The sequence below is a fragment of the Acanthochromis polyacanthus genome, chromosome 16, assembly GCF_021347895.1.
Source record: "Acanthochromis polyacanthus isolate Apoly-LR-REF ecotype Palm Island chromosome 16, KAUST_Apoly_ChrSc, whole genome shotgun sequence".
In the NCBI taxonomy this organism is placed as follows: Eukaryota; Metazoa; Chordata; class Actinopteri; family Pomacentridae; genus Acanthochromis; species Acanthochromis polyacanthus.
The window spans coordinates 15,379,654-15,407,090 of NC_067128.1; the positions used below are offsets into that span (position 1 = coordinate 15,379,654).

Below are 27,437 nucleotides of genomic sequence, written 5' to 3' on the forward strand. Positions count from 1 at the left end.
ACGAGAAGAAATAAGACAAATCCTAGATCACGTTTTGCGTCACTGCCTGCAGTAGTTTTTAATTTACTAACTGCTATACTTGATGGATGACGTGTGTAGGGTGCACTGAATCGATGGTTAGCAGTGTTGCCTCACAGCAAGACGATTCTGTGTTCACGTCCCGGCCTTGCCAGGATCTTTCTGCATGAAGTTTACATGTTCTCCCTGTGCATGTGTGGCTTTTCTTCAGATACTTCCTCCCACAGTCCCAAAACATGCTGAGGTTAACTGGTGATTCTAAATTGACTTTAGGTGTGAATGTATGATTGTATGTCTGTATATGTAGTCCTGTAATAGACTGGTAACCTGTCCAGGGTGTCCCCTGCCTTCACCCTAAGTCAGCTGGGATAGACTCCAGCCCCCCGTGACCCTCAAGAGGATTAAGCGGTGTATAGATAATTGATGGATGTGCAGAGAGCCTTTATGCAAGCACAAATGTACACAAAATGCAATCTGAACTGATCAGCAGGTCACGCTTGGTCAAACTTGCATTGAGATTGGGCCTCAGCCAGGTGAAACTATGTGTACAACGTGACCACATTTGGAGGAACAAACATCAGTCCTATAAGGTGAGAGGTTACTAACCACCTCCTCATGCTAACTGAAGCAGTTCTGACAGAAGCAGCTCGGGTTTGTAGAGCAGGTTGTCCACAAAGTTTAAATTTATAGCACTTTTTCAAAGTTTACAGTACTGTAGAGCATGCCTTTGTAAGTATATACTAACCTTTAATGCTCATGTTAATCTTGTTAGTAACCTACCTTTTTCGTCGTATGTAAACTGCTGAACACTTGAGTATCCCTCTGGATAAATTATCTATCTATCTATCTATCTATCTATCATCATCTTCGTCACTAATCACTAGGTTGTCTGTTTGATCTAACGGCAGGTGAACACCTTACATAGCAGATATGTTGTCACTGGTGTGTGGGTGTGTGAATGTGAAACACTGTAAAGCACTTTGTGGACTTCACTAGAACTAAAGATGCTGTGAAAGTCTGGACCTTTTCCCCTGTAGCTTCTCAATGGATTAAAAACGGACTTCTCTTGTCTTTTGTTGACAAGTTAACAGCACTACCTAACTTACTGTCATATTGACAATGGATGAGTGTTGTGGACACAATCAAAATAATGAGAAGACATTGGAATACCAGGTACAAATACCAGGTATAAATGCAAAAACCCATGCAGATACAGATCACAAGAGGCCTGTACTATGAAGCAGGTTCAGCATACACAAGACATCTTTTTATCTGGCTTCACTAATCTGAACAACTGCTGTCAAACTAAGCTGGTTATGTACTCCAGAAGTTAGTCCAGGATTTCTGAATCTAACTATCTGCATGATTACACAAAAGTGTCAGCAGAAGATGACCAATCACAAGTATGGCCAGACTCTTTGTCAGGTTCTTGACTCAGAGTCCAGGTGGACGTGCTTCAGGTACGATCCTTTGGTTTCTGTAGAGCCATTCAAAACTCACATCGGACCAACTGAGTGGAAATATTTTCCACTTGAGCTTTATTGATTTTTTTCACAACCTTTGTTTCTTCCATACATGTCATGAGATGAATAATAACAATGTTTACTTGTTCTACAGAAGCTTCTGAAGGAATTCATTCACTTTGATCAGTAGTTAAACCAGAAAGGCAAATGTTACTGTTTATGTGTGTTTCTCTCCCTGTCATCACGTGTTTGTATGCGTACAGCATGTCAGTGTTTAAGTCCTATGTTTGGTGTAGATTCATCTATGAGCAAATGTTGTCCGCTGTGCTCCATCTGCTGCCAGATGCAGCAGAGTTATTTAGTTCTTGCCACTGTAAACAAAAAAAAAAACACAAACAAAGAAACAAAAAGAGATGAGTCCATTCATCGCCTTTGTCTGTATTTATATTTAACTGATGATGTCTTTCTCTTTTTCCTATAGTTATGGATACAGTTCAGAAAGTATTGGTCTGTTCCACTTTAGCAGAGGTCGCTTGTTTTCGATCTTGTGCTGTCCTGGGTGGGCGGGGCACAATTGGTCCTCCAAAGCCGATTTCGATGCCCACACAGTTGACAGAAGATCACTCACCTTTGACCTTTTCTGAGAAAAAGAGATGAAAAGACAGAGAGAGTAAGACTGAGAGAAAAAAACAGAGGATGGCGAGTGAACGCTGTCATGTGGGGGGGTTAGCTAGAGAGCTGGGCTGCAGACTTCTCGTCTAGAAAGTCAAACAGACACAGCCGGTCTCCCTGTGGTGTGGGTGGAGTGCTACCTGCTGACCTGTTGAGCAGATGGATGGGGGAGAGCGAGCGTCTGTGTGAATGTGGGCGTGGGAAAGAGGGAGGCGGCTGCTCGGCAGATGCTACATCTGCTTCTGTCTCTGTCTGCGTTTTATCACTTTCCAGACTGACCAACAAATCTAAGAAAAGCGTTCTAACGGCAGAACTTCTGAAAAAAAAACTTAAAAGAGACTATTTCCAGTCTGAAAGCAACAGATTTGTCAGCGCAACTTTTGTGCACATAATTCTGATTTCGTGCACGGTGACTTTTATATCAGCTGTTGCCTTTTACATGTTCTGACAGATTTTGAATGCTTGAGAATGAGAACGGACATGCTTTGACAGGATATATTTAGATGTCAATCAGGGCTGAAATTTTAAATATGATGACTCCAGAGGGATGAAAACATTTTGCTGCGGTTATACATTGTGTAGTACCACACAAAGTTGCACGACTGTTACAAAGTTCTTCTAAATTGCATCATAGACTATACATAGAAGATGGATGTAGCCTCTCAGTTTTAGTGAAGCCAATATGGAGGTGCCTTAAAACCTGCATTCTTTCTCATAACCAGCAGGGGGTGACTCCTGTGCTTGCAAAAATAAGTCACACTGCACAGAGGTCTGTGAGAAAATGACCTTTCTTTGGATTTTATTTATTACTTCAGTAAATTTGTTTCTAATGAGTTTTTGGTCTCAATTACGACGTTCAAGTTTCTTACTCAGTCTACGGCAATAACAAAAAACATTCCCTGTGTGCTTTCAGATCTTTCAACTCATTTCCATTCTTAATGTATTCTGTATGCTCTGCAAATTCTGTCATTGATGAACATCTTTAGATGTTCTGATTGCTTTTTGAATTGTCCTCATAAATGTATGAGTGTGTGTTATAAAGTGGATAATAATGGTTAGAAACTTCTGTACAGTTTTATTCTTCAGTTGTTTCAAAAAACGATACAACTTCAACACTTTACCTTCAAGGAAAGATGGATGTTGTATAATGTTTCTGGAAAGACAGCAGGGTATATAGCGGTAGAACCATGTTGTCTCTGAGTGTTTTGTGGTGTGTGTGTGTGTTGTGTACCTGTGTGTGGCTGGTCCCAGATGTAGCTGTTGAGGATTTCCCCGAGGACGTAGAAAATGCAAATAACCACCGTCATCACACTGAAGAAGACGACTCGAGCTAGCGGTGCGATGCGCTCCAGCACCGGGTAAACCCACACACCTGTCACCTGGTGCACCCAACACGTCCTGGACAGGCACAGACAGGTACAGTTAATCTGTGTTCAGAGTACATTTTGGGCATGTTTAATTGTAGACATCAACTAGTAATTAAGATAAAACAGCTCCAAAATGCCTTTATTATAGATAAAATAGTAAAATTTATCTGATCAACCTTACTATGAATGAACAGTTTTGTGTCACTGTGTAATTTAGACCAGATTTTAACTATATTAAACCAGAAAGAAATGCCTAAGGATGAAACTGGCCTTCAGAGATAAGAAGCCTAAACTAAAGCAGACACATAAATTTAACAGGCGTGCAGTCCATGACCGATGTGTCAGGGACGACCGCCCTCGTTTATGGGCCACCCACTCACCCAGCTGAGCTATCAGGGCACCACTATTGATCACACATTTAAGTGTCTTGTTGTGTTTCGAGTAACAGTCCAAATCCCAGAGATATTCAGTTTAACAGCATAAAACACCATGAAAAACAGAAAACAGGATAGGAATCCCTGAAATTTTTGCTAGTTTTCCTTATTCAGAAAATTAATGGGTTATCAAAAGTTGCAGATTCAAACCACACTAAAGTAAAATTCACTGAAGCTTCTCTGCTCAGCTACTCCTGACCTAAACATAAAACTGAAACAGTCCTTATACTCAAGACGTGTCACTCGGCTGGATTTTCGTTGGCTGTTTGGCTGCAATAAAACAGACGATTGTTTTTTGGGGGGTAGAGGCAGGACATGTGTCAGACTGTACGACCGCCATCTTTGGCGTTATGGAATTCTCCTATAGATTTCTATTGAGGATTCTTTACGTGGCACGTCTCTCACTTATCGATAATAAAATTCAGATCAATTATTAGATCCTAAGATAATTCTGATCAATGAATTATCGCCTCTATTATGTAAGGCTGAAGTTAACTAAGAGATTATATCAAGAATGATTTATGCAACTGAATTTAATTAGCCTCATAAAGGTTTGAAAACTGAACACAAATAAGTTTCCATGAACACAAACTAGATCCAACTAGGTTCATTTAAATTGAAAACTGCATCCCATGTTTCTCAGTCTAACACGGGATAGATAACTACGAGGACTACTCTAATATGTGTAGTGTATTTGGCGTGCGTTATTGTATGTTGCAAGGAGAAAATATTTTGTTACCAGAGGATATATCCAATGCCGAAGAGACACACCGCCGCCAGACCCAACGACCTGCGGGGATACCGATGGTGGGTTGTCCGCATCTCAATGATGATGAAGGGAAGAACGGTGGTGTGCTGAGAGAACAGGAAATACAGAGGAAAGAGAGGGAAGCACAGATAAAAACAACATGAATAAACAGCTCAAAAATTGACAACATCCCCATCGTAATCATACATAGGTTTCTGTGGAACTCTCTGAAACCAGGATTAGCTTCCACCTCCACAGTTAAAACGGGCCCAGAGTGCAGCTGACAGGACAGAGCTCTTCTTAAAGTCTTAGTATCTCTTTATACACTTCAAAAGAAATGACACCAACTACTAAGACTGTACTCACTTGTAGTAAAATATATTTTTAAGAGAGAAGTTAGAGCCTCTGATTTTGAGAACACCATCCAGTGGACATTTGTGGAACTGCACCTCAGTCCGGACCAGGCGTAAACTAACCGTGACGTCACCCGTTGGTTTCAACGCCGAGAAAATGAAGCCCGGATTTTGCTACTTCCTGGTCGCCGTTTTGGATTTTTTGGAGCCAGTGACGTAAAAAGCGTCATCAAACAGGCTGGACCGTAGAGCAACTAGGGGCAGGATTGGCTGAGGACTCTCTTATCCCGCCCACGTTTTACCACAGAGGCTTCTGTTGCTGTCCATCAAGTATAGCCACGCCCCCTGGCTCCGCCAACTTTAACGATTTATTTAAAATTCAGTATTGATTTATTTTAAGATTGGCCACCTGATCTCTCATTTTGACCATGAAAACTAACGGGAAAAAAATCCTGAGCGGTAGAAAATCAGTCTATCAAATTTTATTTTTTCCAAAAATGAATTGGGGTCTATGGAGCAAAAGCTTTTTGGAGCCAACCCTAGCGGACGGCGGGATATTGCAAGTTTTTGACACTTCCGGGTTGGCTTCAATTCTGGAGCCAGATGCTACGTCCACTATATATACAGTCTATGGTCCGGACTGGTAAAAGCTTGGATAGTCCTACCCCTTCCCTCTAGATTATTTTCATGATAAATCAATTATTCTTTGACTTGAAAAAGATCAAAAACAAAGTCAAACACAACTTTCATTATCTTGTAGTTTGCTGTTGTCCAATTAATAATCCTAAACATGAAGATGTGCATTCTCGCCAATCATGTATTACATTTTGAATATTTCTGGTTGAAAAATGACAATTAAGCTGCAGTTTTTTTCACTTTCAATCAACATACTGTCACAGCTGTACAAAACAGTGTCAGGGTTGGTGTATTTCATATGACGGGCAAAAGAATAACTGGGAATAAAAAGGTCCCTGTGCACTTCTCACTTTAAACTCCAATTGTTGCTGGTTTGTCCTCTTCTCAGGAATTCATTCATCTAGATCAATACAAAGTGTGTGCGAGTGTGTACAGACACCCATGTAATCCATCTAAACACACAGGCTTGTTTAATGGAGGTCACGGCATAAGCTGCTGTTTTCTGTGAAGCTATTCCTTACGAACACACACACGAGAATAGTCTGTGATGGTCCTGCTGTGATTCACCACCTGACAGCTGTTTACACACACTTATGAAATCTCACGAGTGCAAACACCGTCTCCCTGTTCCCTGCACGCTTTCAACATCTGCCATGTTTTTTTGCAGGACTGACCAAACAACAGCGATTCAATGATTTCATCAGAGCATCCAAGTTTACCAGCTGATAAGTGCACTACTCTCTGTGTGCACTAGGGGGCACTCACATACAAACGCACACCACAGGCGTAACTGTCTCAGCAGAGTTCAACCTCTTACCTCATTTGCACTCTCAGGAGCACAGCTGTACATGTGTGTGTGTCTCAAACCTGAGGAAAGTCACACTGCTGAGCTCTTTAGACCCCTGCAGTCGTGTTTGACAGCCTCGTTATGCTACAGCGAGAAATACAGAAACTGATTATCCGCAGACTGACGGTCAGAAACAATGCTGTTTAGTCTAGTGCTCTGGGCGACAGTAGATGTACATACGCACTGCCATATGAAAGTTTAGGGTCACTCAGACAATTTCATGTTTTTCATGAAAGCTCACACTTTTATTCATGTGCTAACATAACTGCACAAGGGATTTCTAATCATCAGTTAGCCTTTCAATATCATTAGCTAACACAATGTAGCATTTAAAACAAGAGTGATGGTTGCTGGAAATGTACCCCTATGGAGATATTCCATTAAAAATCAGTTGTTTTCAGCTAGAATAGTCATTTACCACATTAACAATGTCTAGACTCGATTTATGATTCATTTAATGTTATCTTCATTGGGAAAAAAAAGATTTTCTTTGAAAAATAAGGACCTTTCTAAGTGACCCCAAACTTCTGAACGGTAGTGTAGGTACAGGAGTAGAGCAGACTAGAGCATAAACAATGAACAATAAAGCTTATTACAACCAAACGCATCTCTACGTTACAGTTACGGTTACTGTCTTTCACTGCCAAGACTTGTAATGTTCTGGTGAGGAGCTAATCTGTGATTTCTCAGCTGTAAATACAAGTGCAAAAAGCGCATCAAAATTAACCTCAACTGAGCACAGCAGACCTTCAAATGACAGCCCACTTTCAGTTGCATTAAGCTGCAAGCTCTAACTTAATAAAACTTCAAAATCAACTTCTCAAAGTGGCAGAAACAGGATGTGTAACCAGTGAACACACCAGCTCTGGACTGGTTCAGTTTGAACATAAAGTACCAACACAGTCTCATGTACATCAAACAAATCAACACATGGGGAGGTTCACATTGATCAAATGTTGTTGTTGTTGTTTTTTTTTACGGGGTTGTATGAGTCCTTATCTATAGTCAGTGTATACAGTAGATGATAGTGGGCATACAACCAGTTTAGTGAAGCACACAAGACAACTAGCATGTAGGCTAACGGATTGACTGCTGTGGATGAGGTCAGCAGTCAAACGTATTTTGGCCAAATAAGACAAAAGTCCAGCAAAACAAAAACAATATCAGTTAAAGCTTAAGATACATTCATAACAGTCTCATTGCTTTATCTTCCTGTCAGGCAGCCTTGAACTACAGTAAAGTTGTTCTTTTCCACTATCTTCCATTGACAAAACTGGTGATTTTACGGTGCCAAACCAGGAGTTGTTGGTTTACCGCTGTATGACATTGGCTTTTCACGTTAATTAGAATTCAAACTAACATGGTAAAACTAAAAACTCAGGCAATAATACAAGCAAACAACCAAATTGAGGTTCGGTAGACCAGCCACTCTCGTGTTCTGCAAGATTACTGTTTTAGTCAATTCTGGTGGCTTTGAACAAAACATAGAATGAAAATATAAATATAGCGTAAACCTAAACTGCTTCAAAAAAAAATTGAGTCTTTTTTAGTTGGCTAAAATAGGTCCTCTTCCAGCACTCTAAAGTGGGAGCATGTCATCTACTGTGGGTAAGAACCTCTAACAACCCCACTTCAAAGCAACAGAATTTTCTCTTCAGAATCACAGGAGAAAATCACCAGTCTGGCAACCCTGCTCACTCCTACAAAAATGCAATTAGTTCAGTTGTTTCAAAGGATAGCTAACATGTAGGAGGTGAACAATGAAACTGAACTGATTCCAAATCAAACAAAGTCAGAAACCAGATGGAGAGAAACAGTGCAGTGTGGCAACTGATAAAAATGAATGAATGAGTCAGAGCCAAAAATCAAAACAGAGAGTGCGGAGGGTTCGGTTTTGGTTTCAAGCTAAGTAATTTAGCAGCAGTTCCAAACTATGCGCCAAAAGAATGCATGGTTTTTGGTATTGCACGGTTAATGTGGGTCTCCTCTTGACTGACATGCTAAAGTGGTTCCAATGGAAAAACAACAAATACAACTAAACTGGCATAATGTCAGCTGGCACAAACGTATCATAATAGATTACATGTCAACTCAACCTTTGATGCATTAAATCTATCTGTCATCCATACACCATTTAAAACTCATTAGGGCCACAGGGGGCTGGAGTCTATCCCAGCAGACTTATGGTGAAGGCAGGGGTCACCAGTCTATCACAGAGCTACATATAAAGGCAAACAAGCACACTCACATTCACACCTATGGACAATTTAGAATCACCAATGAATCTCAGCATGTTTTTGAACTGTGGGAGGAAGCTGGAGAACTTGGTGAGAACCCATGTATGTACAGGGAGAACATGCAAACTCCACGCAGAAAGATCCCAGACCAGGACGCAAACCGAAGATCTTCTAGCTGTGAGGCGACAGTGCTAAGCACCGAGCAACCGTGCAGCCCTTGTTGAATTAAATCAGAATCAGAATCAGAATTCTTAAATTAAATGTCTCTCTTAAATATGAAATTTCACATTTCTCCTAGCTTGTATCTGGACGTGCATTAAAACATTATGGAATGACGCATACTTCTTCCTTCAAGGTTCATGGTATTGTGTAGCTCACATTTTTTAAGAAAACATTTCTGGAATCACAATAAAGATGGTTCTTGGGCTGTGGTTCAGTCAGATTTTTCTACCAATTCACATTCAAAAACAGTAGAAAACCAGTCAACAGGAACACAAAGGGAAAAATGTAAGGAGGCCATTTATTCAATGCTAAAAAAAATTGCTCAGTTTGGAATAGCAGCTACTTAGGCTGCAATACATTTTAATGGGTTCTCCTCTTCAACATTTTCTTTCATCGTTTTCCCCTAGTCCTACATATTCTGATCAAGTATCTTGGAACAAAAACATGACCCTGACCAAGACTTTTAAAGTGAATTCAGTCTGTTTAAAGGCCAAAACTCAAAAATCACCTGCTGTTCTCCTGTTAGGAATCCCTATTTTTTAAAACTTGGAACACCTACACTTGTTTTCTAACACTGAGCGATCAAGAAATCTTGGCACACTGGCAACGAATTTAGAGATATTCATTTACTGTCTTCTATTTTTCAAGTATTCAGGGAGGATTTCACAGTGAAATCGAACTTTTGAGGGTGTGTTTGTCCAGGCTGTGTGTTTAGTTTTACTATACTCTAAAGGACACTGCCACTGTGTCACAACACAAGGCCAATCAGAGGATCTGAAATCTGAAGTCAGAAGATCAGACTGACGATGCCAAGTATGTACAGTCTAACAAGAGGAACAGCATCAGGACAGAATAGCTCTCTCCTCTCTCTCCCGGGGTCTTAAATTCTAGGTTTCCCTCCCATCATTATACTGTACACATACACACACACACACATACACACACACACACACACACACACACACACACACACACACACACACACACACACACACACACACACACACACATACACACACACACACACACACACACACACACACACATACAAATGTCCTGACTCTGCACTTTTGCCCAGTGTGTCTCAGTGGAATTCCAGTCTCCCGGTCATGTTTAAGTTTAGTCTCTGCTGAGAGGGCTCTCTGCTCGTAAATAATACTCCCTTTATTCTCGCTGTCCCTCTCTCTCTCTATTTTTGTTTCTAGGCCTCTCTCTCTTTGTTGTCCTCCCTCCCTTCCCCTCACTCTCTCACTGTCTATGTCCCTCTCCCCTCCGAGGTTTGCGGTTTCACTCGAGCAGCCAGCTTTCTACCTCCTTGGAAAATCCCCCCTCTTTGGCAAACAGCGGTGGTTCGATCCTGTGGTCTGGGGCTAAAAACGGGACAAACCATTTCACGCTGAGACACACAGCTGGGGGGTTTGGAAAGGAGGGTCACATGGCAGAGGGAGGTTTCACGAGGTCAAACATCTTCCAGTGTCGGCGAACATTCTGGAATTGAAAAGAATTCACACTTGGAGGAGTTTTAGAAGCAGAGCTTGCGACCTGTACGTTGCGGTTTTAACTACAAAATCCGATGAAAACAATTAGCGGAGGAAATTGAATTTCAAGGCATTGCAAGGCACTAAAGCTGAAACTGAATACACTCATACTGCCCGGACATTTGGTGTAAGAGGGACCTATGGAAATAGCTGACAGGAGCAATTTGGGGGTTTGAAAGGGATTTTGGTTTGAATCTATGGCTGAAAATCAAAGGACACGTTTTACACAAATGACGCTCTATTGGTTCACAAAAGATTTGATAAAAGATTAGGCTAAGCTGCTATGATGATGCAAATAAAAGATATACAATATTACACTGTCTAATAAGGGACGTCTGAGTACCAGCTCAGGATTCTGTATTTTTCTTTTAATCAGTATCATTTCTTCTTAACCTGATTCCTGAATAAAGAAATATATTTTAAAATGTGCTACTCTGGTTTTGACACAGCCACCTCTGTTTATCTGTAGTCCCTCTGTGGCTAACCCTAACAACAACTTAAGTCCGACCTACAGCACTGTCTGTTTGGTTACAAGAAATTAGTAACAGCCTATCGACACTGAAGGATAAATGCTGAAAGTTTTAAACATATGTACAAAATGATAAACACAAAAATTAAGTTTTGTGTCAGATATTCCATGTTTCATAAAGTCTTCATTTTATACCCCAAATGTACAGCAGTTCAAATACTGGTTACTGGCCTTACTTGATTGGTAATAATTGGTATTGGGCATAAAAAAGTCATATTGGTCATTCCTACCATCTAAAAGTACGGTAGCTGTGGGTCAATATATATAGTACATCTGGATTAGATTACACACAAGCACATTTTGGAGACAGTTGAATTGCATGTAAAGCCCATGCAGTCAATCTATTTTCTTCCAGTTATCTAGGGTTAGGCTGCAGTGCCAGGAGGCCAAACAGGGAATTACAGACATCCCTCTCCCAGCAACATTTTCCAGTTCCTCCATGGGGATCTCAAGGCGTTCCCAGCCTAGATGAGATATGTAATTCCTCCAGTGAGTTCTGGGTCTATCCCGGAGTTTCTTCCCAGATAGAAATGAATGGAAAACCTCTAAGGGAAGTCGCCCAGGGGGCATCCTAATCAGATGACTGAACCACCTCAGCAGGCGGCAGGAACTCTACTCTAAGCTCCCTTTGGATGTCTGAGCTCCTTATCCTATCTTTAAGGCTGAGCCCTATAGAGGGAACCCAATTCAGCTAGTTTTATCCTGGATTTTTCATCTGTACCCTGTTTATTTATCACTTGTAGTAACAACTAAGTCCACTTAAGGTTACTCATTTACTCAATTAATCGAATTGCCGTGATACTATTTGATGACACTGCCTTGTATCTAGAGATGTTGTGATGAAAAATATTCATGCTTATTCTGACAATTTATAGACTAATTATCAATTAATGGGGAAAAACAGAGTAACTGATTATTAAATTATGGTTAGTGTCATCCCTAAAGGTTTCCTTCAAAAAGTTTGTACAACTTGTTGTTCTTCTTCACATTGACAAAGTCTGACCTTGCAAATTTTGTGTAATCTACTTAGCTTTCCTTTTCAATTCAGCCTTAGAATTGTTGACATTTTTATAGTGTATTACAATCGCCATGTTTGCTTCTTCCAACACTTCATTGAAGCTACACAGTATGATCCTCATCCGTCACATTCATTGGAATATTCAACAGACACTTAAACTTTTGTAGCCAGGACAGAATTAAAAAGAACTTCAGTGAATTCTGACCAAAACTTTGACTTCAGCACATACGACAATAGACATAAATCCATTAGTGTGTGCTTCCACTAGTGGTCAAAGTGCAGCAGCTGATGCAGAGCTTCTTGCTCAGTCCTGAGACCCTGCACCGATAAACTGAACTCCACTTGAACCCTGAAAGTCAACTGAAAAGTCTCTTGTTGACACTTCTCTCAACAGTTTTCTACCTTAAGAAGCTTATCACATCACAGTGGGATGCTGTGCTGAAACTGTGTCTGAGCTTGAACTTCTGCAGCAACGCTCCAGTGCACTCCAGGAATATAATGACAAGCTTTTGTTGATGCTTACATGTTGTTGTTGCTTTTAGCATGTTTCACAGCCATATTGACATTTCCTCTGGCTATTTACTCTCTTGAACATCTAATCAGGAGTATTTATTATGTTTAATGAGTAAAAGCCAAACGCTTACAATTGTGCAATGAAATCTGTACTGAAGTTGTTATTCATATTAACCCACTAGAGAGAAAAAGTCTGGTATTATGCTCTCTAATGTAAGTCTTCAAAATCAGATACTCACGACTGGTTCAACTTTTTAACTGGAGTTCACATTGAGCTTGAATTCAGTGAAAATGAAAAATAAAAAACAAGATGATTTTACAGTCAGCTCTGTGATCTGACAAATAGAAGAGACACTGCTTTTAGTTCAGTGCTAACATAAGCATGCTAACAAGCTCACAATGACAATGCCATCATTGAGATGTTAAGTAGAAATAAGGATCACCTTTTTTATGATATTAGCATGTTAGCTTAGCATATCAACATGCTAATATTATTATTAAACACAAAGCACAGTTGAGGCTAATGGAAATGTCTTGGGTATTACCATGAATTACTTTTAGCTGAGAAAGGCACTAAATGAAAAGTTAGGGCACTACTGAAGAGGTGGGACCGAGTAACCAACACCCCAACATTGCCATGCATACAGCGGCAATAAAGTAAATAGTTTAGTAGTTTTAAATTCAGCTCCTACAAACCAGTTATGTGCAGTATGTTCTCATATGTTTACAGCAGTAAATTCATCAACTTGCAATAATAATTCATGATACAAGGCCTGCAAAAAACAATTAATTCCATTATTAATTAATATACCAATTACTGCCTAAATCTTTGACTATGAACATCAAATGCAACAAAACTGAGCAACAGCTGTCACGAGTCAGGAGACTGTTGCACTATGCGATCGACAGCAGGACTTGTGTTACACGTGATTTGTGACGATTTGTGTTTTCTCCCTGGACCTCAAACTGGAGCACAGATCAAACATCACATTCTTTGTCTTTCAGCAGCTGGATGATCCAAACTTCATGTGGAGGATCATCCCTGGTGGTGTGAGGTGGTTCTGCAGCTCCCACCAAGAGAAGAAACAAAAGTTTTCAGAGTGGAAGAACCGCAGTTTCCAAAGCCAGATAAGACACATCAGGTCATGAGGGCACCACAAGCATGCTGGTTGTTTTCTCAAACAAGCTGCCAGTTGACCAGAGTTGGACTGTCAAGTCAGAGGTGGACTGTAATGTCCTGAGGCAAATGACCTGAACTGTGGTGGAAAGGCATGTGGGTGGTCCTCACTGTGTGCCCGATCAGAGTGCGGTGATTACACGCAGATTTTTTTGCCCACAACAATCCACCCACCTCCTCTACTCACTAAATTTGACTCTCTGCAACTTCCTCTTCTTTCCAAAAATGAAATTCCAGTTAAAGGGGCACCTTTTTTTGTTTGTTTTACCTTTGGGCTGCACAGTGGCGTGGTACTTAACGCTTTTGCCTTGTAGCGAGAAGATCTCCGGTTTGCGTCCCGGCCTTCATGGGATCTTTCTGCATGGAGTTTGCATGTTCTCCCTGTGCATGTGTGGGTTTTCTCCAGGTACTCCGGCTTCCTCCCACAGTCCAAAAACATGCTGAGGTGATTCTAAATGTGAATGTGAGTGTGATTGATTGTCTGTATATGTAGCCCTGTGACAGACTGGCAACCTGTCCAGGGTGTCCCCTGCTTTCACCCTAAGTCAGCTGGGATAGACTGCAGCCCCCCCCCCGCGACCCTATTGAGGATTAAGCGGTGTGTAGATGATGGATGTTTTACCTTTATTTTACCAGGTAAAAATATTTGAGAATCAGATCTCATTTGCAAACATGACCTGGCCAAGAGGCACCAGATTTGCCACAGTTCAGCAGATTGAGCGCTCATGGCAGATGGTTTTTGACATGTTTACATAACAGATAGTGACACCAGTGTTGCACAAGAGCTGCGAGTGGTACAAGACTATGCTGTTCAAGGCTACTTTGACAGGGATGGAGGCAAAATTTTAATCACATATGGGTTTTCAGTTTCGTTTCAACCAAAAATCCCCAACTAAAAATATTCACTTTGCATCACATGTGACAAAAAACAAAACAATGACTCTTCAGTGGAATTCTTGCTTGAAAAAGAGCAGTATATCGATTATCAAAAACCAACAAATTATCACAGCTCAAAGCACTGCATTAAGAGGCAGAATGTTGAGTGTATTTGTTTACTGTTGGCTGTAGGAAGATTGATAATGATCACACTGCTGATTCCGTGTGTATATGTCACTAACACCTAAAAGGTAAAAATAACAGCGGCTGTCAGGCTGGCACATCAGATGATTCTGACACACACACACACACACACACACACACACACACACACACACACACACACACACACACACACACACACACACACACACACACACACACACACACACACACACACACACAGAGTGATAACAATACAAGCTGAGCACACAGAGGTGAAGGCTAAGTGTTGATCTCAGGTTTGTCTGTAAGTGAAGACGTGTGAGTGTGTGTGTGGATGTACCCAAACCCGACAATGATTCACCAGATGTGAACAAACAGCTGATCCTTGGCCAGCAGAGCTTCAATAACAAAAGCAGAGAGAGAGTGTGTTTTGTGTGTGTCCCAGGTCAATAGCGTCAAACCCAGTGTGAGGTTATAATCCTCTGTTGCTAGGAGAAACCTTGCTCGATGTGTGTGTGTTTGCCTCCACAAACTGCAAGGGAACACACACACACACACAATTAGGCCTGGTTTTGCTATACTTATAAAGACAGTGTTTTGGCTCACATTCACCCAGAGGAGGCTCACCCTAAGTGGGGACAGGATGATAACGCATTCTGCTAAAAAATTTAAATAAAGCTGGGGTTTTGTTTTGTCTTGTTCTCTTAGTAACCAGCATGAACAGAAGGACACTCCACCCCTGCATCATGTTATAGTGGAAGGAATGAACAAAGCAATAATTTATGAGACTTTTAGACCTTAAACAAGCACGCCGAGCATTTGCAGAAATCTGTACACGACAAAATACAAATCTTAAAGGTTCCCAGAGGTCTGTTATATCACTATAGACTGGATTGGATTTTGTTCATGGATTTTGTTCATCTTCTGCATATAAAAATGGACACACATATGCATATAGCATGGTACAACATCCTACAAATGGTGCCTCACTTTTCCTAAGATCAATAAGTGGTGACATTGTACCAGCAAAGCCGAAACATAGATATAAACAATGTTAGGTTTAAATTCAACTTTGAAAAGGTCTTTTTTCCAGACCACAAGGATACACACAAATACACACATTTTGGTGAGCAACACTAAATGTAAAATTAGACGCAAATCAACACAAAGATAACATCATTCAATGTGTTCTTTTGTCTTCAACTCAAACGGGAGCAAAGAAACCAGAAATTCAATTTTCAGAAGCTGAAAAATTAAAGGATTACACAAGCTGACTAATAAAACTCTAAACAGTTCACGTTTAATTGATCAGCTGACCACTAAGTGATTAAATGATGAAGCCATTAATCATTGCAACTCTACTGGCTATACACAGTAAATAAATCTACAGTTTCAACAATCAAAAAAATAATAATGTGCATGGTTTGAGCAGAGCACTCTTTTGTAGTGATTTTTTAGTAGCAGCCTCTACTGACACAGTTCCACCACAGCAACAGTTGCCCCTGTTCCACTGCAGGAAGTTGTCATTTTAGGGCAGTCTGAGACTTGGTGTGTATTCCGACCACAAGACCTGCTCTTGTGGAACCTCTCTCAGGGATATTTCCAGGAAGATAAACACTGCTGCTCCAGGGCAGGTACTTCTTAGCAGCTTTGATGCTGATTGGTTAAACTCAGAGAGGTCTACAAGCATCACTCTTCTACCTTCATGATGTTCATGTTCAGCATCAATCTTCTCACGTACTACCGAAACTGGACTATTTGTGCCGCATTACACCTGCACCAAGTTCCTGCAGTGGACAGCCGCCTAATCTGTTGCTAGTATAAAATTTGGAGTAATTGTTACTTCATGTTGGCTTCAATCTTTAGCCTTTACTGTATAACACAAGAACAGCACTCAGAGAGTGCAGTACTCCGTCAAGGTTGTTCAGTTGATGTATAATTTCGGATGGATAAGTCCCGATAAGTCCATAGCGGTGGATTTGTAGTCGGACCACAATCATGTGATCGTCAGCAGGCAGCTGACGTAGTGTTCACTTGTTATGGTGACGCCATGCCGCTATCTCGCAATGATACGGAAATGTTTAACAAATCCGTGGATCCAGACTATAAGCCGCATCACTGCCAAAATCTAATCACTTGGTCCTTGTGTCATTTCTGACCTTCCCTGAAAATTTGATCCAAATCCGTTGTTCCGTTTTTCAGTGATGTTGCTGACAGACAGACAAACTTACGCTGATCGTCACATAAGTCTGCCACCTTCCTTGGCAGAGAAATGACTACATTTACAAGGTAAATACCATGTTCTACTTCCTTATACTGATGAGACTAACTCCTATTCAATATTTTTGTGCACCACTTTACATGTTACACTGCACAAGAGTTATTTCTATGATACATTTCCTCTTACTCTTAACATTTTTTTGTTCCTTCAGGATTAAGTTTTATCATACGTCTTCTTTTCTCATGTTATCTTGGTCAGACCTGTAATCACGATCACTGAATTTGCAGTCCAGTGCCCTTGTCAAACTTTTACAGTTGCTTCTAGTTAAAATCTCCAACTCTATTCCATGCTCTGTCCTGAAGTGTGATTAGCTCACAGTGATGCCAGAACCCGATTAGCTTCAATCCAAAATCCAATTCCTAAAACTGCAGGAATTCTAAGTTTAAACACAAGTAAAGCGTTTCTTCACTTATATCTGTATAACATGAGCTTTGGTAAACAGTAGATAAACCATAATAGTTCAGCTCAAAGTCTGCAGTCGATCTACCACTTGCTCACTTTCAATTAGCCTGTGGGCCTGAGCGTTGGGCACGTTATTAAAATATTGTGTCTGTTCTTTCTCCTTCAATCTACATCATCCGACCCCTCCCTCCTCCGATGGGAATGGCGACATGGTTACCGTGGTAGCAAGGGTAAACAAACAACAGCGATACCATGGAATACCGCAAAATATTTACAACCAGACTGGACTTCGATACACACACAAACCTTCACAGAGGCGTACACACTCACACAAAAACCTCCTCACGTTTTCTGTCTTACACACACACACACACACACACACACACACACACACACACACACACACACACACACACACACACACACACACACACACACACACACACACACACACACACACGCGCGCGCGCGCAGGCACACAAACACACACTTACACAACCATTGGTGGTGCTTTGGTTGTTTTGGTCCTTGGCGACAGCGCCATAGCAACCACTCTATTACATCACCGCCTGGAGTACGAGAAGAGACACCAAAACAGACACACACACACACACACTGACTTTGTCTCTTTCAGTTGAACAGCCGTTATGGGAAGGATCACAACAACGCACACGCCTCGCCTCACACCGTGCCGAGGATCCCATTCTGCTGGGAGGAAGTTTCATGAGGAGCTTTTGCATATTACAGACAGAGCGCTGGAAACATTTTCAGATTATCTCACAGGCGGATTTAAACACACACACACAGCCGACGGTGTTATCAGTCAGGAGACACTGTGTGCAGTGTGTTAGCCGTTGTCTAAACATTAGATTAGACTTGTTTCCTCTGGATGGCAAATCAAAGCCACCAGACGCTGACTTTATTCAAATTCAGAGGTTCACCAGCACCAGCTTTCACCGTTGATAAGATTTATCAAGTTTATGATCCACTGACATGAGTAATGATCCAAGAAGAACTGGCTTTACATGTCCTGCCATGCAGAACTCCAATGTAAGGATCCATCAATCAAAAGTTTTGTGCCACCTATCGAGCAGGTAAGGCCAGTTTTCCCAGAGGTCTCCACAGAAACATCCTTCAGCTCCCCATAACAGTGAAGTAAAGATATGAGTCCTGCACTTGGCTCAGTAACTCAGCCCACCACATTGTCTGCTTCATGTTTTAGATCTTTAGCCTCACTATTCTGCACAGAGTTCCCTCAAATGTGAGAAGAAAATGTTAAAAGGTCCCTGAACATACTACTCTGCAGTATCAAATCAAATCTTTTTGTACGACATTTTAAAAGACTGGCGTTTTTATGATTTTCACATGCACACTTAAAATGAAGTTCAGTGAAAGGCACTATATAAATAAGGTTTACAGGCGTGGGTAAAAAATAAATAAGATGCAGGCAACTCAAGGGTGACATAAAGAGCTTTTTATTCAGACCAATGGAAACTGTTCTCACAGTTAATATAAACCCCAAATGAAAGTAATTGTAAAACATTTACTGGACTTTTTAAGTTGTCCTTGTACTACTGTTATTCATCTACTTTATGCTGTTGTTCTCATCTCATCTGCATCCTTTGTCTTATTACTGTGTGACTCTGCCTTAAATATTGGTAATATCAGTAAATCCAATCATCAGTGCATTAACTAATCAGAAGATACGACTCACCATGCCGTGGTTGAGCCACTGAGGGATGAAGTTGTCCAGTAGTCTGGGGTAGACCAGGTCTCTGTCGTACAGGTAGAGACTCCAGAATGTAAACACCACAAACTAGAGAGACAAAAGAAAACACAATGTTACCGATCAGAGGCCAGCAGGATGCATGAACTGGAAGTATGCAGCAACAATATTAAACTTGTTGTTATTTACATCACGTCTGCTCTGCTGTGGGGTCAGAGATAAGAAATAATCCTCCTCTCTACCGCTTACATCGTGCCAGAGAGTATTTTGTCTTTCTTCAATTTGTTGTAGCTATCTCCACGAACCCTCTGAATCTTAAGCAGATTCTGGGCGTTGTTTGTTTCTGTCAAACTATGAGCTTTTTTTTTCAACTCTATGAAACCAGGACATCCATGGATAGATTTAGAGATAACTGAAAAGTGCCCTCTGTGCCGTTAAATAAAGCTACAATGCCACAAATCTGTCAGCTGTTGGTTGCACTTGAGTTCGTCATGGCTTCTGGCTTCTTGTTTAGTTTATTTTATAAAGAGACTCACAGAATAAACTGATTTTGATTTGGTTAATGTTCCCAACGAAACTGGAAAATCAGTTTAAAGACTGTTTAGAGTTGAAAATCAGACAATTCTTTCTGTTTTGATAGTCGCTGTGACGAATGGTGTTATTTTAGGTCTTTTTTTTAAAGATAATGCATCTTTCAAAAGCACCAGCAGGTTTTGGTGTTCAGAGGGAACATTTCTGCTGTGCTACATTAGCAACAACAAAAAACAGAGCATACTTCCTCAGCAGTGTTTAAAGAATCACAGTTCATGTTAGCATGCTGTTTAAAATGTTAAAACAGCAACATGGAAAATGTTACATGCTTAAAATGTGTAGGCTAACATTCAGCTTGAAATGTGCATGTCATGCTTGAATGTATTCTACGTACTATTATAGTGATGTTAGATGTTAGGATGCTTTTGTTACCACTGAGCTCGGGGTTTGTATTACCTAACAACATGGCCTCTTGCAACACCATCAGGCTAAACCCATCTTGTGACTGTCTGTGTGTCTCCTCCTTTAAATCTGTCTGATGCAGCGGCTCAGCTGTATGTCTTCCACACACTGAAAGCATCCTGATGAGTTACAGCTACCTTGTGTCCCACAAGTCCTGAATGCACCATAAGCTAACAACCTCTAGGTCTAATGTATCTCAACCGTTTGGATTGAGGCCAGAACATGTTCTTCAGGACGGGGATGGAATTACCTAACTGTCTTATGGGTTCCAGGTCAAGGCATCTGAACCAGCCCCCCTCACTGTACCCTGACCGACATGTTCTCTGCTTTCAACAGGCCACTGGTGACTGGAAACACACACACACTTAGTTCCTATGTGACGTATATATAAAACTGGAGCTATACACACATACGCAGGCATGCACACTGTTCCTGTATCAGTCAGGCAAGGTTTCAGGCATTAGCTGTGGTGATAATCAAATCTATTGTACTGTGTGTAAACTGAACTCCGACTCACTCACATGGCAACATGCCAGCCGACTGCTTGTACAGGTGTGTGTTTGTGTCAGAGAGACGTTGTTTCGAAGCCTCAACTATTGCAGCAATCAGACTGGCACTCAGTTTGCTTGGGGCAGTTAGAGATCAGCTGTGTTTGATTAGTGTCCTAGGGTGTATAGTGTGCATATTCATGACACTGTGTGGAAACGTAGGACATGGTAATGGTCAGACGGCCGTACATGTTCTACAATGTGGCATGAGCAGGGCACCTTGCCAAATGTGTGCGTGTGTGTGTGTGTGTGTGTGTGTGTGTGTGTGTGTGTGTGTGTGTGTGTGTGTGTGCGTAGCTGAGGTGGAGTCTGCCAGCGTTGTGAGAACAGCCTCAGGATCAGACAGAGGTCACAGTCTGGTTGTCTGAAGCAACAGAGGATGACTCCACACTGTTTCCTCTGTTCTGTTTATTCACGGCTAGAAAAAGCTGATAGGCACCATTGAAGGTCCAAATAGATAAGCTGACACTTGGGATAGTCTTTGAACCTTATTTCTTTTTATTCCACCGACCAAAATGTGTCATGTGTCCTTTCTCTCTAATTCGATAATAATTGTCTTTTAAAACTGCGAATTACTCCCAAGTAACTCTTATTGACTACAGTGGATAATATTACGTGTACACATAGAAAAGAAGGGTTCCAAAATGTAAGGCGCTGTAGAGAAGGAAGAATGTGCCTGAACCTCTGGAGGAAACCCAGCATCTATTTGCATTGATGCTAAACGTTGATGAAAGTCACGTCACTCATCACTATATTAACTATTGTGCTCAGTAGCAGCAGAATTTCCCCATGTCTCAACCCAAACATACAATAGAACTGAAAATAAAATCTTGTGAGTTAGAGACTGTCCTCCATTTATTTGTTGTCACGTGAAAATATTTATAGCAAGTTATCACATTATAACATCAAAGATTTCACAATATAACAAGACAAATGGTTGTATTTATATAGCGCTTTTATCCAAAGCGCTTTACATGATACATCACATTCACCCATTCACACACACTGATGGCGGGAGGTGCCATGCAAGGTGCTAACCATGACCCATCAGGAGCAATAAGGGGTTCAGTGTCTTGCTCAGGGACACCTCGACATGAGTTCGACGGGCCGAGGATCAAACCTGCAACCTTCCAGTTACAAGACGGCCACTCTACCCACTGAGCCATGCCGCCCCCACAAACGGTCTACTGTTATAACAAAAGAAGTCCCTTGGTCCATTGTGTTTAAAATAAGACATGCTTAAGCTTAACTGTATTCCCAGGGTATATAAGAGGTCATTCCATGTCATGAGCAGCACTGCACATGCAAAGGCCTAGAGTGGCTTCCTGCTTACATTCAAGCCGTAGCACAACTCAGGAGTTGTCAGCTCTCACATAATACCGAAAACAAATGAATTATGCGAAGCCACAAAGGCAGCCATCTTGGCACTGCTGGAAATTGATGAGTGAGAGGCAGGTAGGGCAAAAACTGAAGATCTCCAAGACAGCCGTTCATTACACCAAGAAAAAACAAGCTGAACATGGTACTACTAAATTGCTAGCTGGCTGCATAAGGAAAAGGCTTTCTACCCCACAAGATGACCGTCACTCATCTGTTCCTGTGTCAGGAATCGTCGTCAGAGCTCCAGGGACCTTAAAAATGAGTGGGCACTGTGGAGAAATATAACTTGTCAAGGACAGTTTGAAAGCGACTTCTTGAAGCTGATCTGAAGTCACACAGGGCACAGAAGAAGTCCTTCATCAACGAAAGGCAGAGGAAAGCTGGGCTCAAGGATTGGACTGTTGATGATTGGGCTAAGCTTCTCTTCAGTGATGAATCCAGTTTTCAGTTGATGCCCACTCCAGACAATGTGCTGGTTAGAAGGAAGCCTGGAGAAGCTCCAAACCAGACTGTCTTGCCCTTACAGTAAAACATGGAGGTGGCTCAGTGATGATCTGGGGTGGTTTCAGCATATGTGGAACAGGGCAAATGCAACTGTGTGAAGGGCAAATGAACCAGGTCATGTACAGGGTTACTCTTGAGAACAGTCTTCTTCCTTCTTTCCAGCTGGAAAACTCTTTCCTGCCTCCAATGACTGGATTAACCCAAACAACACAATGCCCCTTGCCACACGGCAAGGTCAGTTAAAGCCTGGATGGAACATTGGAACCATGCCTTAGCTGCTCAATCACCAGATCTAAATCCAACTGAAAACCTGTGGAAAATCATCAAATGCAAAATGGAGAACCACAAGCCCAAAAACAAAGCAAATTTGTTTGAATTTGTGCAACAGGAATGGGCTGCTGTGACAGCAGAACAATGTCAGAAGCTGGTGGAGAACATACCAAGACACATGGCTGCAGTCATCAGAAACAATAGTTATGAATCAAGTACTAACTCCTGTGTGGCTCATGGAACTAAAACAAACAAAATAGAAAACATGGAATGACTAAAAGCAGTGTTTGTGGCAGTACAATGCCTTAGCTACTGATGGAAGAACTTAAGTGATTTTAGTTATTATCAAAAAATCCATGGAAAAGGGCTAAATATCAGCTCTTAAATCAAACACTTATGATTTTTTTTGTTCAAACAAATGTACCTTTAGTTGTACCAAGCAATAAAATTAACAAGAAACTGAAGAAAACAAGGGTGGTCCAATAATTTTTTCCATGACTGTAAAACAGAAAAAAGCTGAAAATCCTTCATTGAGAAGGACCACAAAATGTTTGGTGCTTTGAAGCATAATTTTTGGCAATAATTATTTTTCTTTGTTTTATAAGAGGTCAAATATACTTTAAATCTCCTGTTTCACCATCGAACCTCCCTGCTGGGTTGACAGTGTTCAGATCTCATACTGAAGACACACCTTTGAATTTATAATTAACTAATTTCTGCTACCTTTGTTGATCAGTATCTTTGTTGGCAGACAAACCTTCTAGTGAGCTTTAAATAACTCTAAGATGGCGCTGAACAGTTTATCATTGTTGTTAAGTAATCCATCAAGCTTGAAAGCTCACTTAGACAGACGCTGGCTAACCGAACCAAGTGATGAGCCTGAAAAAAAAGCAAATAAATGGCCTTTTGCTCCGTGTGGTGATTTCAAAATCTCAGCCAACAAAGAGGCCACTGACACTAAAAATCTCTGTTATTAGAGGTTTGTAGAAAACTGCCAACACCCTCAGAAAAGAGAAAATAAGGGTGAGAGAGGTCATAAGAAAGGGGGAGAGCGACATAGAGTTGATTAAACTGCAAATGCATTACACAGGCCTTTGATTCCTGCAAGGGAGGCTGATCCTTTGTGTGTCTGTGTGTGTGTCTGTGTGTGTGTGTGTGTGTGTGTGTGTGTGTGTGTGTGTGTGTGTGTGTGTGTGTGTGTGTGTGTGTGTGTGTGTGTGTGTGTGTGTGTGTGTGTGTGTGTGCGCACGTGCTCGCTTCTCACCGCTCCGACAGGGAAGGCCAGGACAGCCATCATCCAGTCCCGCAGGCCAATCAGCTTCCTCAGCTGCCGCTCCTGCTCCCTGCTGTCGCCTCCCTTAGTCAGCAGACTGGACACATCGATCAGGACACACAGTCCGAAAAACACAGCCTGGATCACCTGCAGAGCGAAACACAGACAGAGTTCAGCAAGCTCTCCAACCAGCTGAAACAGTTCCACATGACAAAGAGATGAAAAGAAGGGGAGAAAGCCAGAGCTAGATGGCCAATTTCTCAGAGGCAGAAAGAGGGAAAGGAGGATGAGAAACTGAGCGGGAGTGGAAGGAATCATCACATCTGGAGGTCTACCCATTTTCCTTAACCTGTCTTGCCAACTTGCACTTCAGTCAATCATTTCAAGCACTACCCCAAGGTCATTTCAGTATCCCGGGGGCTTGAAAAACCGACTTCAATCAAAGACGAACACGTCAAAACCCAGCCAGCTGGAGAGCCAGTGTGCGACACAAATATGGCCATGGAGTGTTTGTGTGGTTTGTGTTTATTCACCACAAACCACCGATGTACTGACTGTACCGACGTTAGCTGCAGCTGGTTGCCAATGTGCAAAATGAACTGGTGCTGTGTTTGTTTAATATCTCAGCCTGTGAGAGTACGTTCTGACATTTTACTCCGTACCCCGCTGATGTTTTATTATTGAAATATGTTCATGAATTTGAGCCATAAAGTCATCGCACTAAGTCAAATATTCAAATTTTTAAACTTGCATTAACATCTGTTTGTTTCTTCACCCAGAATAACTTTCCATCTGTGTGACTCGATTTGTGTTTTTGTATTGACTTCATGTAAAACTGAGCTGCCTCTGAAATCCAGTCTGAAGACATCTTTAGAGAAAAGTGACCTTGAACATTGTGCCTCATGGCTTATAAACCTATTTATGTATTTCTGAATATCATTTTTTGAGATGACTTTTAAAGACCTCAACCAGTGACAAGTTTTCTACCTTGTTACCGTGTCTCTATGGTGTATAATGAGCAAAATAACCATTCAACCCCATGATTAAGCATCTTTTTCTTAAAACCAGAGTTTACCGATGACAGATAAACACACAGATTCAGACTTTTGGGCTTTCAGTCATAACAAACTAGGACTACAACTGATGACTATTTTGATGTTCATATATTACACTGATTAATTAAATGAATAATCAACAATTTGGATCAAGAATTTCACAGTTCTCTATAACCTCTATTTAGCTATCAGCTTTTAAATTTAGCTTGAAGTGCGGTTAGGCTTGTAATACACTAACAGAAACCCTAGTTATAGTTTTTGGTTCATCCAAGCTTTTTGGTCCATGCTTTTATATAAAAACATCAACTGTGTCAGCTCCTCAAAAGTGAAGCCAAAGTACGGTGGAAATGAGTGTTGCCATCTTGTGCTGACAAAGTTATCTACAACCAGAGTTAAAGACTTTCTCTGATAAAAATCAAATCATTTATGTTGTTAATGTACTGATGACCGTCTCGACAACAATCCTGTCAACTAGGGCAGCAGCTATCGATTATTTGAGTAATGGAATATTGTATTGATTATTCCAGCGACTAATCAAGTAATCAGATTTCGAAATTGGCAGAAGTGTGCGCGCTGTGCAACAGAAATAACCATCCCGGCAGAACACTGGCAGACATCTGCAGTGTATCGTATATATATAGTATAGTACAGGGGTATTCAACTAAAACTCAAAGCCATGGGAACCCAACACATCCAAAACTTGGTTTTAATGGTCTTCATTTTTATGTTCCTCATTGTTCTCCATTAAGACAACCTGTTGACCGAAGTAGCTGCACACGATCAGTTCATTTTGTGCAGAAAAAGAGTCAAATGATGCGTTAAATGTCCGTTTCTGTTGGCGCGTTTGAAGCAGAAAGTCTGAGTTAAAGAAAGTTGAAAACCACCTTTATGCCTGTTAACTCTGACTGGTTTTAGTTTTTGTTGATCTGACTTACACAAAGAAAGCCTGACTATGTCAAACTGTCTTTATAGTTCAGCCTCTGATCTGCTAAAACCAACACCGTAAACACTAGAAAAGCTGCGGCGGTTAAAATAGAAGCGTCCCGTCAAAGTTAAAATCCTCTTGTAATTTATTGATTAAAAGTCCGGGTCCGTACAGGATGAAGTCTGGGTCTGGAATCACACTGCAATGGATTAAATGAAGCTTCGATTCCGAGAATTTTGTCTCAAGGAATTTTAGTAATCAGATTACTCGAATAACTCTAGGAATCGTTACAGCCCTACTGTTAACTGGCACAGACGGACTTTCTGTATCATTATTCTTCTACAGGTTTCAACCTGAACACATATCAATGAATTACTCCAATAAATGTAGGTGAGCTGGTTTGCTCGAGCTGCAGTGAATGGGAGCGAGGTGAGCGGAGAGAGAGGCAGGGACTTCATAGATCTGCATTTTCTACAAGAAGCCATAGTGTAGAAACACATGGAAGTCATTTTAGGGCAGAAAGAGATTAATGGAAAAAAGCTTCGAAATATGTCAAATTCCTTTAAAAGAATGAGTTCAATCAATGACTAGAGAGACTACTGGTGTTCACACATTGACATGCTATTTAAAACTTTGCATACAGAAATTTTCCAATAGCTTGAAGTTCATGAATTGTGCGCTTTTTACGAGTTCACTTTTAAATTAGTTTCAGTTTTTAATGGTTTACTTTTCTTGAACCTAATGGTAAGATCCAATGAATACAAAATCATCTATTATCCTCAAAAGGGAGGAAGGATATTTCCATTTTATTGCATGTCGCTTAGCAACAGTGTTCTCGAACTTAAACCACTTGAATGCCAAATATATTCTCCACTTGACTTTCCATGTTAAAATACAGCCTCATTTTATAAAGGGCAGTATATTGTAGCTCCTATTCATCTGACAAAGAAAAATATACATCGGCAGCAGCTTTGACATAATGAAGAGTGAGGAGGCTACAAAGCTGTCACTTTTCAGACAAAGAAAGAAAGAAAACCAGCAAGTCTGTCTACCTATTGTTGTTGCTGATAAGCTAAAGCTGTCTTCTAATAATGTGGAACTACATTTAAAACACTGGTCTGTCACAATGTTGCATTTATGTGCAGTAACGCCAATGTGCAAAAATGACTTTCCTAAATACTCCCTGCTGTAGGGTTTGTCCAACACGAACAAAACCTCCAACAACAGGAAACACTGTGGCCTTTCTGCAAAAAAAACCCTCCTCTTC

General features: G+C 41.0%; 1 protein-coding gene across 1 annotated transcript in view; it reads right to left on the reverse strand.

Annotated features, from left to right (window-relative positions):
• Positions 1–1,522: 1,522 nt before the first annotated feature.
• Positions 1,523–27,437, reverse strand: part of aig1 (androgen-induced 1 (H. sapiens)) — a 34,849-nt gene continuing 8,934 nt past the window's right edge. The window contains exons 2-6 of the mRNA XM_022215199.2: positions 24,182–24,337; positions 19,211–19,312; positions 4,694–4,809; positions 3,385–3,551; positions 1,523–2,121 (exon numbers count right to left, since the gene is read on the reverse strand). Of these exons, the coding sequence (XP_022070891.1) occupies positions 2,102–2,121; positions 3,385–3,551; positions 4,694–4,809; positions 19,211–19,312; positions 24,182–24,337 (561 nt within the window). The 3' untranslated portion in view covers positions 1,523–2,101. The remainder of the gene's footprint in view (positions 2,122–3,384; positions 3,552–4,693; positions 4,810–19,210; positions 19,313–24,181; positions 24,338–27,437) is intronic.